The sequence below is a fragment of the Carlito syrichta genome, unplaced genomic scaffold (genome assembly GCF_000164805.1).
Source record: "Carlito syrichta isolate Samal-C Ts95f unplaced genomic scaffold, Tarsius_syrichta-2.0.1 Scaffold309017, whole genome shotgun sequence".
Lineage (NCBI taxonomy): Eukaryota > Metazoa > Chordata > Mammalia > Primates > Tarsiidae > Carlito > Carlito syrichta.
Window position 1 is genome coordinate 109163 of NW_007253113.1, and position 17894 is coordinate 127056.

At 43.9% G+C, this 17894-nt stretch overlaps 1 protein-coding gene across 1 annotated transcript in view; it reads right to left on the bottom strand.

Annotated features, from left to right (window-relative positions):
• Nucleotides 1-346: 346 nt before the first annotated feature.
• CUNH3orf52 (chromosome unknown C3orf52 homolog) overlaps nucleotides 347-17894 on the bottom strand; it is a 35110-nt gene continuing 17562 nt past the window's right edge. Inside the window, 6 exon segments of the mRNA XM_021716845.1 lie at nucleotides 347-435; nucleotides 438-493; nucleotides 5231-5333; nucleotides 5435-5616; nucleotides 10229-10299; nucleotides 17195-17322. Of these exon segments, the coding sequence (XP_021572520.1) occupies nucleotides 347-435; nucleotides 438-493; nucleotides 5231-5333; nucleotides 5435-5616; nucleotides 10229-10299; nucleotides 17195-17322 (629 nt within the window).

Below are 17894 nucleotides of genomic sequence, written 5' to 3' on the forward strand. Positions count from 1 at the left end.
CACACACACACACACACACACACACACACACACACACACACACACAGTAACATTGGTTGATGTGCCTAAGGCTAGTCTGTTAAGATACCCAGGTACAGGTCAGGGAAGTAGACACAGAGCTATGCTGTTTAAGTCTTATAAAGTGTTCCCTCTTTCCTCACAGGCTGACTCAGAGGTAGATCAAATATAATGGTGGGAGGAGAAGAGGGATTTCAGTAAATGACTGGCTCAATCTCCATCTCCTGGCCACCTGCTTCTCCTTGCCCCACCTGCACACACAAATAAAATTTTGCCATTTAAGCACGACCTTTGCACTAAAGAGAAAGTATCTCCATGTGGGTGGAAGTTAGTGCTTCAAGAATAGCAGTGAACTCCCACAGCAGGGGGCACCTGCTGACCCTATCACCCCTGCCCCATCTGGCTTCCTTCCTTTGACAGACTGGAACCAGCTGGGGCAGCGCTCAGGAGTTATTTTACTGGGTGTAGAGTCAGACTTCATAACTGTGCAGAATCAGTAGAGAAAGAACAGTGTCCACCCGTTAGTTCTTGCTGGTACTTATCTTCAACTCCAAAACTTGGTGGAGCATTTCAGATATAGACTGACTGCCACTGCTTCATTCTGAAAAGAAACAGAGATGAACAAAGGTCACCAATGTTTAAAATCACTATATTAAACACTTACTTTTTTATTTGATTTCACTGGGTTTGAATATGAAATCCCATGTACAATTCCTAACAGAGGAAGTTTACTCGGTAGTCCATATACACATACACACAAACAAACACACACACACACACACACACACACACACACACACATCCTTCTGAATACTTTTCAAAAGATGAATAATATTTAGTGTTTGTTGCTTATTTATTTGGGTATAATTCATAACAAATAACATTTTTTAAAATATGGCTTTTGGATACTAGGAACATTTTAACATTTTATCCTTTTTTGTAATCTAACCATAAAAATGTCTCTGAGGTTTCTGTTGTTTAAAATGTGTACAATTACCATGAGAAACTCTGATGCAGGAAACAGTATAGACCTGGCCTAAGGTGCAAGTGTGCATGCGAGGCCTAGCAGACACTGTGTGAGGCAGCCTGTGTATCTACAACAGGGTTCCAGCCTTAACATGACAGACACATGGGGCTGAATGATTCTTGACTGTAGAGAGCTATCCTGTGTGCTTTCAAGGATGTGTATAGGAATCCCTGGCTTATACCCACTAGATGCCAGTAACTCACAGACGCTTCCAGTTGTGACAACTAAAAATGTCCCCAGACATTACCAAATACCCACGAGGGGAAAACCGCCCCAACGGAGAAATACTACTCTATGGTTTAACTCTCCACCTTCCTGCAGGATCCATCGACAACAGAAACAGTGTTCTTCTATCCCACATACCCTGGCCTATGCCCGCAGCTTCTCCTCAGTTTACCCCCAAAATATGCCACCAAGACTCACTGCTCTTGCTGCCTGGAGCCTTTTGCTCTTCTCTCACAAAAATACTGTTTGCCCTTTTTTCCCCACTTGGTCTCCCAGCTGACCCCTTTCCATGTGAATACATTACCAGGTAACTAATCTGTGTTCAAAATAGCTCCAGCTGCTGACTTATTCTCTGACATTTGTAAAACAGACTTCCCTACCTACCTTATGCCTGGGCTCTGCCCATCCAGAAGCGGAAGAAGATCATAGATAGGAAAGGGAGACGAATTTTTAAGATCCCTTTATAATTACACGTTGAGAAGAGTTTTTTACTTATATAAGGCATCAAAATATGCTTGGCAGGCAGATCAAAATAATCACTGTATTTCCAGATTAGAGAATAAGAAGTGTATACACACAAAACGCCTCAGGAATCCACATTATAGTCTAGTTTAAGATTCTGCTTCTAGGCCGGGCTCAGTGGCTTAGCCTGTAATCCCAGCACTTTGAGACCGAGGTGAGTGGATTGCCTCAGCCCGCGGGTTCGAGACCGGCAACTTGGCAAGACCCTGTCTCACAACAAACCAAAAAAAAAAAAATTAGCCAGGTGTGGTAGCGCACACCTGTAGTTACAGCTACTTGCAAGGCTGAGGCAGAGGGACCGCTGGAGCCCAGCAGGTCGAGGCTGCGGTGGCTGTGAGCATGACACTGCACTCCAGCTTGGGCGACAGAGTGAGACTCCAACTCAAAAAAATAAGATTCAGCTTCTAAAGTGCAGACATATGAACCCCAAAAGGGACCACAGGTTAGTTTCAGGGGGATCTTCAGTATCCCTGAAATTGTTTGTCCCATTTTGTATAGTGGAAAGGAGTGTGTGCAATTTTTCTTTTTCTAGAGAGAAGGTACACAGCAATCTTCAAATTCTCTAAGGGGGCATATGAACCAATTTTACGAATTTTCAACAACTAAAAAAATTTTAAACAACAATTTTAAGAATCTTTGCTCTTCGAAGAATAAGATCATTACCACTCGATCTCACTGGGTCCCTCCTAGGGGCCTGGGCTTCCCCCAACACAAATCTTCCCTGTCTTTAGAGTTTGCCTCTGAACTCATCCTTCCCCCTGCTTGCCTGCTTCATCTCTCTCTTCTTCCCCCCTCACTTCCTGACTGGTCACTGTCCACCCTTCCATTTGAGAAGGGGCTCAAACTCACATCCTGAAAACACAAAATGGCTGAAATACTGCACACTCATGCCCTGAAAAGTGGGATGTATGGTCACAGAAGATCCCCACAGAGAAACGCCTGAGAGAAAAAGTACACGCTTCAGCAGAGCAGAAACTTTGCTCCCCTCACAGCTGCACCCCCAGCCACCCTCACCCTCGTGTCTGATGCAGTGCCCAGGCCCTGGGGAAATGGCTCTGATGTACTCTGACTGGACTCTGAGTCTTTTTAGAGCTCTCTTCAGGCTTCACGAGTAGCATGTCCTTTATCCTGCTCTGCATGGACCTTGGAGTCTTATAATCCTCTTAAATCTTTCTTTTTTTCTTTTTGAGTTGGAGTCTCACTCAGTCGCCCAGACTGGAGTGCAGTGGCCGCTCCCGGCCACCGCAGCCTCAACCTGCTGGGCTCCGGCGATCCTTCCACCTCAGCCTTTCAAGTAGCTGGAACTACAGGCGTGCGCAACCACGCTCGGCTGATTTTTGATTTATTGTAGAGAGGAGGTCTTGCCAAGTTGCCCGGGTGGGTCTCGAACCCGCAGGCTCAGGCAATCCACTCACCTCAGCCTCCCAAAGGCACAGGATTACAGGCTGAGCCACCGAACCCGGCTTCTCTTAAACCTTTCCTTCCACTCCTCCCTCCTCCCTTGCCTCCATTTGGAAAACACTAATAACACAACTTTGTTTTTTTGGTTTTTTGAGTTGGAGTCTCACTCTGTTGCTGAGGCTGCAGTGTAGTGGCATACTCACGGCTACCGCAGCCTCGACTTTCTGGGCTCAGGCAATCCTTCCGTCTCAGTCTTCCAAGTAGGTGGAACCACAGGCACGGGCCACTACACCTGGCTGATTTTTTGTTTTATTGTAGAGACGAAGGGCTCACCAAGTTGCCCGGGTAGTCTCGAGCCCCTGGACTCAGGCAATCCTCTCGCCTCCGTCTCCCAAAGTGCTGGGATTACAGGCTTAAGCTACCACACCCAGCATAACACAACTTTGTAGAGGGGGCCTAAGAAAATGAAGACCCATCACACCACAGCAGTGACCCCCACTAGCATGCAGGTCTCTTTACACAGGTGGGGGCCGAAGGCTTGTGTCTTCTTTCTTTTCAAAACTCCCATAGTTGGGCCTATTGTCTGCCTGGCCCCCAGACACACTTCATTTAGTCAGGATGCTCTGTGAGGAAACCATTTATGAGACTTTTCCAGTGAGCTAAAACTTGGCCATCTGAGTGCCATTCTTTTTATTCATTTAGAAAAAAAGCTTTCAGAACTGTTCTTTTTCCCAACAACTCTCTGACTTCTTAGGCCAAGAGTTCTCTACCCTTCCCTCCCATCATCATGAAACAAGTGTCATGATAACAAATACCTCTTCTCATACTAGATGGCAAGACGTGGTGCTTGGTAACCCTCTGTTCCACCCTTTTGATTCTAGGCTGCTGCTACTGCACCTGTTGCGAACCACATCTACTTCTAAGTTGGCTCTTTCATTCATTCAACTAGTCCTCACTGAGTGCCTGCTAATGTGCAGAAGGTGTTTCTGATAGACTGTGGATGAGAAAATATTCAGATTGTTGGCATTATGGGATGAACAAGAGCCACCATGCCTCCAAGTGAGGCATCCGAAGTGAGCGATGAGATGAGACCATGAGCAAAGGCCAGAGCTCCACTACAGAAGCCACAGAAGGATGTTTCAAAGGCTCGGAGCCACTTGGGCTTCCAATCTTCTTTTGTGCGAGGAAGAATCTCGGAATCTGACAAGGGGGATGGTTTGCTATGTTTATTAAATAAGGTACCAATTTTCTTGTTCTGTTCTTGGTTTTTCAGCTTGTTTGTTGTGTTAGAGATAAGTTCTTGCTCTGTTGCCCAGGCTGGAGGGCACTGGCATGATCACAGCTCACTGCAGCCTCAACCCCCTGGGCTCAAGTGATCCTCCCACCTCAGCCCTCCGAGTAGCTGGGAGTACAGGTGCATGACACCATGTCTAGCCAATTAAAAAAAATTTTTTTTTGTAGAAATAGGTTCTCACTGGTTGCCCAGGCTGGTCTTAAACTCCAGGCCTCCAGCCATCCTCCTGCTTCAGCCTCTCAAACTGCTGGTATTACAGGCACGAGCCATCCCACCCAGCTCTGCTTTTAGTTTTAAAAGTAGATGAGTATCAACAAGAATACCTGCAAAATGAACATTTGTAAAACTAACCCTGAATTGTACCCCACATCTTTAAAATAAAACATTTAAATGAAAAAGTAGATGAATAAATATGTTTTCATTTTCTAAACAAAAAGAAATCAATTTGCTTTTTATGTCCTGCTATTAATTTCTTAATGGACTCAGTGGTCTTGAACAGGAAAAAAAAAAAAAATAGGTTCCCATATTGAGACAGTCTTCCAACAACTTAGTAATACCCTTTATTTTAAATTCCTCAATGCTTCTCTTGTGAAACCAGTGTTTTCATGAAGTGTGCTAATGATGGTGTAAAACAGAACACAGGCCTTAGAATGTGGGTGAACTGCAAACAGGAAACATTAAGGATAAAAGATAGTGTAACTATCTTTTCCATGATTCCCCCCCCCCCCCCCCCCCCGCTATACGGACTGCTTATGGAGGGCAGGGATTCCGGAACCTCCACAGAGAGTGAAACATCTCCATACAGAAACAACACGGGCTGAGTGGATGAATGAATGAATGAATGGTCTGACACAAAACAAAATCACCAAAGTCACCAAACCAAACGATGTCCCAGTCTGGGTCACTCGTTGAGCATCACAACTGACTTATTTACTTGTTCTACTGACCGTAGAGCAGGAGGGATGCTGGATCGAGTCCCAGATTCTCACAACCAGGTAGGTTCTGATCATGGAAATCTTGTAGCAAAAGGCCCAGCACCAACTCCTCACTCATCATGTACTTCATAAAGTTGTCATCATCTGATGGAACCCCAAACTGCAGGTGGTAGATTGCTGTGGCATTTTCACCACTGAAAGGCAAACCAAACCGAGGCATTAAAACAAGAAACAAAGACACACTGCAACTCACAAAATCAATTTTAGCAAGAACTTTTTGGTTTTTTTGTTTTTTGTTTTTTTTTAAGTTCTGTATGTTTTTCCAGTATAAAGCAGCAAATGGTGTTCTGTCCTGGAGGGATGTACTGTCCCAGAAGAACCCTCATCCACAGATGTATCACAAAGTGGTGGGGTGATCCTAACCTCCTCCTCCCATCTGGTACCCATCAACTAGAAGTCCACTGGGAGAGGCTGTTGAAGAGGGAGTTGCAGCCCAGTTATGGTCAAGGAAGATCCCAGGATCAACATGCCATCTGTCCCAACCTCAGCCTTCATCCACTAAGACAGCAGTCCCCAACCTCTTTGGCATCAGGGGCTGGTTTTGTGGAAGAAAATTTTTCCACAGATTGAGTGGGGAATGATTTGGGGATGATTCAAACACGTTACATTTATTGAGTACTTTATTTCTATTATTATTACATTGTAATATATAATGAAATATATAGCATCACCGCTTCAGCTCCACCTCAGATCATCAGGCATTAAATTCTTATAAGGAGTGCACAACCTAGATCCCTTGAAATGTGTAGTTCCCAACAGGGTTTGAACTCCTATGAGAGCCTAATGGCACTCCTGATCTATCAGGAAGTGGAGCTCAGGCAGTAATGCGAGTGATGGGGAATGGCTGTAAATACAAACGAAGCTTGCTGCCTAGTTCCTAACATGCCACAGACCGGTATTGGTCCGTGGCCTGGGAGTTGGCGACCCCTGTCCTAAGGCAACCCAAGGAAGTCTGCCCTTTTTTCTTTAAACATTCCTTTCTCCATGTTCTCAATGCTGCCATCCACAAGTGTGTGTCAGAGCTATTCAGTTTAACCAGTTATTTATTTAACCTATAGAAAAGCTCTCCACCATTGGCTGGGTCCAGAACTTCTGATCCCATAGAGACTGGCCTGTGTACCAGTAAGGAATCATATTTCCCTGGTTTGTCTCCAACATGAGAAACTTTTCTGTCCCATTTCCAACTCCAGACGCTCCTAAGGCAGGAGAACCAAGCTTTGCAATGTTCAGTAATGGGATCTAAGGAAAGGCTATTTTCCTTCATCTTGCTAGGTTACAGTTATCCCATTAAAATAAATATATCATAGGGCTATCCTCAGTTAGTTATTTTTATCCCATAAAAATAAATACAATCATAGGGCTATCCTCAGTTAATTCGTAGCTTATGCTGTTTCTTTAAATGCTACCCCAACATTTCGTTTTTCACAGTTATTCTAGTACTGTGGCTCAAGATAGCCTAGATTAAGAACCAGCAATAAAATAATTAATAAGAGGCCACATCTGAGACTATCACCCTAGGCAAGTTTTACAGATGCACCAATCCCTTTAGGGATTCAGACCTCTGACTTTGCTAAGGACAGGCAAAGAGCTCCCTCTTGTGGCTTGAGGTCACATGGGCCAATACTTGCAACTTACAACATGGCTGACAATTGAGTGTTTTTTTGTTGTTTGTTTGTTTGTTTGAGTTGGAGTCTCACTCTTGTCGCCCAGACTGGAATGCAGTGGCACACTCATGGCCACCCCAGCATTGACCTGTTGGGCGCCAGCGATCCCTCCGCCTCAGCCTTCCAAGTAGCCAAAACTACTGGCATTTACTACCAGGCCCGGCTGATTTTTGATTTATTGTAGAGACAAGGTCTCACCAAGTTGCCAGGGCTGGTCTTGAACCCACGGGCTCAGGCAATCCACTTGCCTCGGCCTCACAAAGTGCTGAGATTACAGGTTGAGCCACCGAGCCTGCCCTACAGTTTAGTTTTTAAACTCGACTACCATCAAGAAGTATGCCAATCCCTGTGGATCAAATGAATAGTATAGAGTCAGGACTCTGAAAGAAATTCAGTTTCAAGGATGCCAGTACAGGCAGGATGAAAAACACACTTTCAAACTTCAATCCAGCTACCCTTTGCAGGTGTCATTACTTGTTCTCTAAGCTCTGCCCTCTAATGATCGCTAATAATGGGCAACCCTAGACAGGCAGCCACCCTGCATTCCCATGGACAAGGCCTTGGGCCAGCTGATGAAAAGGGCCCAAGGTTTTCTTCAGCTGAGACCAGGTTAGAAGCCGAATGAGAAAATCCGGCCACCTCACCCTGCCTGGCTAGCCGATCATACTCACCATGTCAAGTCACTGGGTATATTTACATAAAGCTGAATTTTCAGGGCAGAAGGAAAATGTTCGGGAGAGTAGTACATCCTGTGGGTTTTGTCCCAACTGTCTACCACTGGAGTGGGTCTAGCAGCCAGTAAACCAAAGGGCACTTTTCCAGAGTCCTGTTGGATCAGTCAAGGACTGAGGTCAGGCTCCCCCGGTAGACACAGAGTCATGTGCTAGGGATCTGGCTGTCTCTCGCCCACATGCAGCAGCATCCTTGGGGAAGCAATGACTTTTGTTTCTTAATTCAACATTTCAGAAACACTGCCTGGGATTCTTTAAATAAAATAAAAATATTTTCCAAAGAGAATTTCTTTCTTCAAAATTTTTTCTTCCAAAAAGAATTTCTTTCTTGAAAAAGTTTTTCAACTAATTTCTAAAACCAGATTCTCTAATGTTAAGTAGGCCGGATTTCTAGCCACTTTTTACTCAGTTTGCTGATGGGTTTTTCCCAACATCTACCCCCACCCCTGTTATATAATCCCAGCTCCTCTAGGCCCGCAACAGAGGACCAGTTCTTGGAAAGACCCTAACCGTTCTTAGGACTTTTCTTCTCTCAATTCTGTCTTAGTCTTTAAATTGCAAGGTGAGGCAAGGGCATGGAGGAAAGCGTGTTAGGTCAGATTATGCATTTCTCCGTTTTCTATGGGCATTTTAGTACCAGTGGTTCCTGATTAAAATGAGTGATGTAGAGGCTGAGCGCAGTGGCTCATGTCTATAATCCCAGCACTTTGGGAGGCCATGGCGAGAGGATTGCCTGAGTCCATGAGTTCGAGACCAGCCTGGGCAACTTAGCGAGACCTCATCTCTACCATAAATTCAAAAATTAGCCGGGTAGGGCGGTGCACACCTGTAGTTCCAGGTACTTGGAAACTGAGGCGGAAGGATCACCTGAGCCCAACAGGCCAAGGTTGCGGTGGCCGTGAGTGTGCCATTGCACTCCAGCCTGGGTGACAGGGTGAGACTCCAACTTAAAAAAAAAAAATGAGTGATGTCAAAGATGTCACCATAAGTGGACACGGTGCATTAGGAGTCTATAAAGGAGGAGCAGAAAGGCAGCCTGCCACTGCAGCTGTTTGCAGACTTCAGGACTGTTTGGTCTTATGCTGTGGGACTATCACCTGCTTGATGTTCTTCCCCTCCCACGACTGCTAATATCATGTTTGAAGAATTTCTGGTTTGAGACGGGAATCTCAATGTAATCTAGCTTGTGATGGTCATATTTCAGAGACATCTCGGGAAGAGTGGATAATAAAACTTTGATGTAAATCTTGTTTAAATCATCTCCAATAGTCCCAATGATATAAAAGGATATTAAACCAATACCTACACACACACACACACACACACACACACACACACACACACCCCCTAATGTCTACATCTCAAGAATATGAATTATTGGGGAGAAATTTTTAAAAGAAAAATAAGACCAGGTGTGGTGGCTCAAGTCTGTAATCCCAGCACTTTGGGAGGCTGAAGCAAGAGGACTGCCTGAGCCCAGGGATTCGAGACCAGCCTGGGCAACTTGGTGAGACCTTGTCACTACAATAAATCAAAAAATTAGCTGAGCATGGTAGCACATGCCTGTAGTTCCAGCTACTTGGAAGGATGAGGCAGAAGGATCGCCTGAGCCCAGCAGGTCAAGGCTGTGGTAGCCAGGAGCATGCCACTGGCCTCCAGCCTGGGTGATAGAGTGAGACTCCGACTCAAAAAGAAAAAGAAAAAAATATATCTGTGTGTACGTATTATGCATATATGGTATCTATAGTGTATGCATATATATGCACATATAGACACACATACATATATAAACACATATGCAATCAGATACAATCACACCTAACTGCTGACAGCCATTAAAGCCGTGGAAGGGAATAGCGTTCGTTACTTGTGGTGGGAATAGAGAAAAGAGGAGGCAGAAGGGAAACATTTCCTGAAGCTTATGTCTTTATGCTTTCAATATTAAATAAGGAGAATATACTTCTAAATTACTTGTGCTCCTCAAAAGCAAAAGCCAGGACACAGATGATATCATTTACATGACAGCATTATCTGAGATCTATTTCTATTTCTACCTTCAGTTTATTTGAGCCTCCACTATTAAACAGGAATGATTTACTTGGCACTGGCTGTTCCTCGCTTCTGTGTGACCTTGGTTGAATCACATAATTAATCTGGGCTTCCTTTTGGTCACTTGTAAAATAAGGGAGTTGAGCCATTTGGTCTCAGAGACCCTCCCAGCATGACACTCCATGATTCTGTTAATGCTTCTTCATGCTCTGAGCTCAGGGAAGCTTTGCTAGGTAAATGATGAAGGGGACAGTCTCTTTCCAGAGAAAGATGTCAAAATGTAATGTTCCATGCTCCCTTACCTGAAGTCCACTTTTTCAACGGAAGTAAAATAACGACTCAGAGAGGGTGATGAACTGTACACATCTGTGAGCTAAAACAAACAGAAGCAAATAAAACAATAACATGCATTACTGATAGATCACATTATACATCATCTGACAAAGCAAAGGATATTCCACTCTAGCTAGGAATCAACTTATCTAGAGGCTATGGACCAAGTCATAGGAAGGTCTGAGTCTACCAAAAAACAAAACTCAAGTTAATACTAATTCAAAAGCACTGCACTTATAAGGAGCAATGACTTGGCTGGGACTTTTCCATAAAGTTGCACTGACACCTTGTGGCCTTTGTGGCAAGAGTGGTCAGCAGCTGGAGCCCACACAGTAGACCCCGAAAGGGCTGCACAAGCCACTCAGCACCTGGGACATCAGTGACCAAGGGCTAATTTCTTTCTCCAGAGCTTAGCAGTCATGCTAAGCCACAGGTCTATCACATCCCCCTGGACAGAGTGGGAAATTGCAAAGATATGAAGGCTCTATTTTATGCATGAATTATTGAAAACACCATAAAAATTAATGACAACTGTGTTTTCACTACCTAGGTTTCATATCTTCACATTTTGCTATGAGTTCAGCCCTTTATTTTAAGAAAAAAATAAGGCTAAAGCGACTTCTACACACTATTCCATTTTCACTTCTTCCATCCCCTAGTACTAACCATCATCCTGAAGCTGATGTGTAACCTTTCCTTGCATATTTTATAAATTACTACTTCCTTATGTACTCACAATATAAATTTGTGTTTTTGTTCAAATACATTATTATTCTACATGATCTCCTAAGACTTGCTTTTTCAACTAAAAGTTACACTTGGGATTTACCCATGAGATACATCTCGATGCAGAGCATTCATCTAATCCTGCACAGGCTCCATCAAAAGATTACTCCAGCACATCCATTCCTCGCTGACGATCATATACACTGTTTCTGATTCCTCCCATTATAACCTGTGCTGAACTAATCATCCCTGAATGTCTCTGTGCAGCTCTTCTTGTACATTTAAAAGTTTCCTTTTGGTATATGAGGGGGTACTCCAAACAAAGGAATTATCTTTTGGAGGACGGGCTCCTTGTTGTACAGGCTTCTCCTGCCACATAAGCGCTCTAGTAATCCACCAGCATCAGTGTGCCAGCTGACATTGTTGTGAGAGGCTGCATTCAGCTTCAGGAAATTCTTTTTTGGAGATTATTTTAATGCATTTGCTCAGTTCATGATGGGTGCTTTCTGAGCACACCTGCCCACACTGTGCTGAGTGTTCAGTAGTTTTTGACCAACAATGGCATGATCCTCTTACCCCACCCTTCTTAGTCACCCAATCTTGCCCCCAAGATACTTTTTTTTATTGTTTCCCCAATGGAAAAAAGTCCTCAAAGTGAAACATTTTGCTGATGTGGAAGAGGTGAAACAAAAAACAGCAGAAGCACTAAAAGGCATCAAAACTGATGAGTTCAGAAACTGATCAAAAGCATCTCAACAGGTGTACTGCATCAAATGGAGAGTACACTGAAGGTGACTGAAGGTTAAACATGAAAGACTAAATACACAACTTTAGAGGTAAATTCTGTTTTTAGGGGTTCCCCCTCATATACATGGAATTGCTGGGTCCAAGAGTAGCACCTCCAACTTAAAACAGCTCTCCCTTCTCTCCTCCTGGCAATGTACATGTATCCATTTTCTACATCCTTGCCAGTGCTTAGGCTTACCAGACTTAAATTTTTGTCAACCTGAGGGATACAAAATAATGCTTTAAGTTGTTTTAATCTGCACTATCTTGCTTACCTATGTTTATTAACTCTCTGGAACTTCTCATTTCTGAATTTCACGTTACTTTCCTCTCTTTTTCTTGGGTTGTCTTTCTCTTATCTATCTGAAATGGTTAGTTGTATATTCTGGATACTGATTGTTGGCATTTTGTAGCAAATGCCTTTTCCCAGACTTTGATTAGTCGTTTCGGAAATATGAATTCTAGCCTAGTAGTTACTCAAGAACCTGTGGCTGAATATATTACATTGAATTTATGTTAAACACCTTGTCCTTTACCAGATTAGTTGTGGCATAAATCAAGGGGACTGCACCGGAACCTGGTTATAATCCCCAATATGTCCCCAGCTCTGAGGCTGGAGTGAGCCCATGACCAGGCATCTGAGACACCACCAGATCCACTCCTGCCAGCCTGAAGCCTCAGTCCTGGCCTTGCTCTGGAAATCTCACCAGCATCCAACAGCACCCTGTGCTGAAGTCAGCACACCATATGGTTTAGTGCCCTCATTACTTTATCCATTAACAGGCAGCAGAACCTACGAAAAGCAGCAGTGCCCCATGGGGACTCATCTTGTCTCCCGCCCAATCCCGAATGGAATTTCAAGGAGGCAGTGCTTCCACAAGACTTGCACTTAATTCAACAGGTACAACTCAATCTCTCAAAGGCAGAGTGAAATAGATAAAAGTGTCACTATCTGTGCTCCTCTAATTTTCTAATATTGTTGTGATATTTATCAAAACCCAACACAACAGGCATTAATTTATCTCCCCCTGGCTTTTTGGGGAGGATTGGGGGAGTGGGGTAGGGGGAGGCTAGGCTTGATGGTACATGCCTGCAATCCCAGCTACTCAGGAGGCTGAAGTGGAAGGATCACCCTGAGTCTAGGAAGTCAAGTCAAGGCTATGGTGAGCCATGATCATGCCACTGTACTCCAATCTGGAAGACGGAGTGAGACCTTTCTCTCTCTCTCTCTCTCTCTCTCTCTCTCTCTCTCTCTCTCTGTGTGTGTGTGTGTCACACACACACACACACACACACACACACACACACACACCTTTTTATTGATTAAAAAAATGTTAAGAAACCTGTCCTCTGGTCACTCTGCTAGTAAATAGTGAAGCCAAAATTTATTGGTGTTACAGACACTAAAACCCAGTTTCTTCTCATCTTATCATACTACCTAGTTAGGATAAAGCAATGAAGGAAAGTGTCTCCTTCAAAATATCAAGAAGAAGCATAAAGTGCTAAGAACTTTGGGAAAAAACAACCAGATCATCATATCATTCTTGAGCCCCAGTGAACAGGATGTTGCCACTTGCTGATAATCATTTAGAAAACTCAGAAACAACAAAAGTAGCTTCCATAGGGGTGCTCAGATGACAGGGAGGAAGATGAAAATACTATATAGGGCAATTTTTTTCAAATAATCATAATCATAATAATATCTTTCCCTTTCAGATCGAGCCTCCTATGGCAGAGATGCTGTCTAGACTTCCTCCCAATCTTCTTTGTTCCTTCTCTTCCTTTTTTCCTTTATTCATTTTTAGGGCCTAGTACAATGCTTTGCATATTGTAGGCTCTCAGAAAAAATTTTAAATTAAAAAGTTAAGGCAGACCAGATCACTTTGAGTGTTCACTCTAAGATTCTTTTCGGGACACGGTTCCCTGCCATATTTAGAACATATTTACATTTTAGGAGCTGTTAGTCACACTGTCCACTTTGGTACAAAAGAAGTGAAAAGGGGACCTCCTCACCTTCTGTTCTAGTGTCTACATTGTCCTTATGAGATTTGGCACAAACTGAGCGTGGAACCCAGTGAGCTGATTCCAGAGTCTGACACAGTGTCTTATTAGAGATCAGCTTCTTTAACACCTAAGCCACACACAGGTTGTGGTGATGCACCACACAACTAAAAGGCTGGCTTAAGCACAGTAATGACCCCAACTCCGAGAGAAAAAGAAGAGTCTGACAGTGACATATGACAAGGGCTAGAAAAACAGTGTTTAGAAAAGCAAGGGAAAAGGCATAAAGTTTTGATACTGTAATGTAATAAAAATATGTCTACTGCTTAGTCTCTGCCCCTCGTTCCTGGCACAGAACTCCTAAAACTCTTGTTATTTCCTGAGTGATAAGGGTGTTGGGCCATCTTTCTTTCTAATATCTGGTCTTTACCTCACAGTCCAGACTCAGAGCTGCTCCTATATTCCTTGGAGTTCCCTGGGTTATAGGAGTGTCTTTTGTTCTGATGAGGTATCTCTTGGTGGGCTCCTGGACAGGGGCTGATTACCAGAAAGACAAAGCCACGGTTAGGAGCTTGGAAGTTTCAGCTCCAACCCTATCCTCCAGGGAGCAGAGACAGACCGAACAGTGAGTTAATAATCCATTATCGTGTGTGATTAAGCCTCCATAAAAATCCCCAGAAGACAGGGTTTGGAGAGCTCCTGGGTTGCTGAACACATCTACATACCGAGAGGGTGGCACACCTGGACAGGGCATGGATGCTCCACACCCCTCCCTCCACATTCCTGCCCTATGTACCTCTTCATCTGACTGTTCATCTGCGTCCCTTGTAATATCCTTGATAAGGAACTGGTAAATGTGTTTCCCTAAATTCTGTGAGCTCTTCTAGCAAACAACTGAACCCAAGGAGGGGATTGTGAAAATCTCTGATTTATAACTGGTTGGTGACAACCTGAACTTGTGATTGGCATCTGGAGTGGCGACAGTCTTGTAGGGCTGAGCCCTTCCTTAATCTTTGGGGTCTGCACCTAACTCTAGGTAGATCGTGTCCAAATTGAGACCCAGTTGGTATCAGAGAATTGGTTGATGTGGAAAAAATCTCCACACATCTGGTCACACAAATGTGTTTTTGGTTCTGCATTGAGTGTGAGTATAGAGAAAAACAGTTTTTTCCTACACAAAAGCCTACTCCCATTTACCTTCTCTATCTAGAAACTTCTGGAAGTTGACCTAATAGGAGAAAGGGGTTATCGACCTGACAGTAAGACAGCAATTTCTTAAGTTGCCAATTTTTGTTCCTGGGCATATTTTGTTGGGAAACGAGGGGCAGAAGTCTCACACCTCACTGTGCCTTACTTTTAGCATTTGTAAATTATTTTTAATGTTTTTCAAAGTTCTTTACATGTAATTTCACTTGCACCTGTAGCAGAAGAACGTTTTTCAAAGCTCTTTATATGCAATCTCATTGGCACCTGTGAAGTAAACAAAAAAGTACAGCTATTTCTATTTATCAGGGAGGAAATGCTCAAAGCGACCTGTGGCCTAGCTTGCCCTGGGTATCACTGTCAGTCCTTGTTCCTTTGCCACTAGACAGTGATGAGTTAAAAAATATCTGAAGAATCTGTTTGTGTCTGACTCTGTGCAAGAGATATGGTTCTAAGGTGGAAACATCCGTTTCCCTTTGACATAGAGCTCAACCTGCAATAGGTGACATGTATGGATGCTGACTCATTTCACTTCTGCTCAGCAAATGCAAAACTTCTCCATTAAAAAAGCAACCAAGGCCAGCACGGTGGCTATGCCTATAATCCTAGCACTTAGGAAGCCGAGTCGGGAGGATTGCTTGAGCCCAGGAGTTTGAGACCAGCCTGGACGACATAGCAAGACCTCATCTCTACAAAAAAATCAAAACAATTAGCCAGGCATGATGGCACATGCCTATAGTCCCAGGTACCTGGGAGGCTAAGGTGGAAGGATCACCTGAGTCCAGGAGTTGGAGGCTGTGGTGAGCCATGAGCATCCACTGCACTCCAGCCTGGGCGACAGAGTGAGACCATGATTCAAGAAAACAAAACAACAAAACAAAACAGCAACCAAGAGGAAAGTAGCAAGAAGCTTCTTAGTTGGCATCTTGCTCTGGGAAACAGGTAGAAGAAACAGAGGAAAGAGAATTGCAGATAAAATATAAACAAGGAAGAGAAGGAGAACGAGAAAGAAGCCTGGAGTAATCATTGCAGAATACAAACCCCTGCGATAAAAGCAGCAATCACATCTCATGCATCTAGTTTACCCAGAAACTGACTCTGAAGTGACCTAGATGGAATCTTCAAAGAAATATCTAATGACTGACTGGCTGATCAAAAAGTCTTCTGGTTCTGGCTGTGATCCGCTCTGTCTTTGAAAGGATGATCAGGACTGCCCCAACAAACCCTCATGATCTGGCTACAGAACCCCCAGACAGCACAGAAGGCTCCTTCTCCTGCACTTTCGCCCCATGAAGGGACACTGCCATCCAACTGCCCAATCACCCAACCAGCGTCTGGAGTCACACTCTCCCTCCCCACCACTGAGTCTTGTTGAGTGAGAATACCTCTAAAATCTCACTCAAATCGTCCTTATTCTCTGACACTGCCCTAGGTCAAGCCTCCCTCCTTTCTTGCCTGAACTACTGCAATAGCTCCTGATTTCTTCCTCCAGTCTTTCTCCACCACCACACAGAAAAGCTAAAATGAAAAACCAGCTGTGTCAATCTGCTGATAAGACCTTTCAGTGCTTTATGCACGAGCACGAAAAGCAGCAGGACCCGGCCTCTGCCTTCCTCTTCAACCTCATCTCTGCAAGTCCTCACCACACAGCATGTGAAGGCCACTGTATACTACTTTGCAGATCCCCAGATGTCTCAAGCACAATTATCTAGAACATTCTTATCTTTTTCAAAACTCATCCTGAGTATCTTCCCTGCCTCCCGCCCCTCAGGTGCCCCTCCTTTGTAGTTGTAAAACACACTGTACTTAATAACAGAACACATCACACTGTTGTATAACTATATTTTTAATATAGGATGTTGACACTTCCTGTACTTGGACTAGGAGCCCATTGAAGGCACAGACAACATGATCCTGGTACTTGGCGTGTTGTCTTAGAACATCATAGATTCTCAATGAATACTATATGTTGAATCAAATATAAGTTCAGAGTAAGTGAATAAAACACTGTCCTCCGAGATACATGCAGCTGGAGGCCAGGACTCTCCCATCTGGCTTTGTACTGCAGAAAATACGTTTATAAACATCATTTTCTGCCAAAAATCCAGTCAAAGAATCTGAGATTGAGTGACTTACTCTATAGCTCTGTGCCAATTATTCTAGCAAAACTCACATTCTAATGCTAAGAATTCAGTAAACAATGCATCAGACATCCTTACCCTTTGAGTGAGCAGGTGAGGCAACTCCTGCTCCGTAACACACTCCTCCGGAATCTTTAGCATGACGAAGAATGTTTTATTTGATGATAATTCAAGTATTTCATTTTCATCTTCGTCAACGTAAGTTACTAAAGAGAGTGAGGGAGGTGGAAATAAAAAACGGGCATAAGCACCTGCATAAAATAATAACCTTTTTTATTCGGTTGGCTGCCATACCTAAACACAACAAGCACTCCTCTGTTGGGAGCCGGCCACGGAGGCCCACTGAGCGTTAGGGATCAGGGAGGGCCGTGGACCTCGAGACCGCTAGGACGTGTTCGGGAGCCGTAGACCCCCCCATTTTCCTCCCCCTTTTGCCATGCAGCACAAGAACAACCTAAAGGAACTCTGCTGGCCTAAGCTGAACACTGTGACTGTGACAGGCATAGCTGACTCTAGAAACCCATTGTTCCTGTTTCCCATAAACTGCGGTTTCGGCCTAGGTATTAGATATAATTCAAACTCAGGTCACATTTGGGAGCCTTTTATACGGTACAAGCTTCTTTATAAGATTTAAAAGAATATTTATAGAATTAGTATATACTTAGGGAGAGCTGTCTGCGGCTTTTCAATGGTGAAGATGATTTTCGAGAGTGGCCCAGCACAGAGTTTGGGCTGGGCCACATTCCTGAGAGCCCAGCATGTACTTTGGACTGGGGCT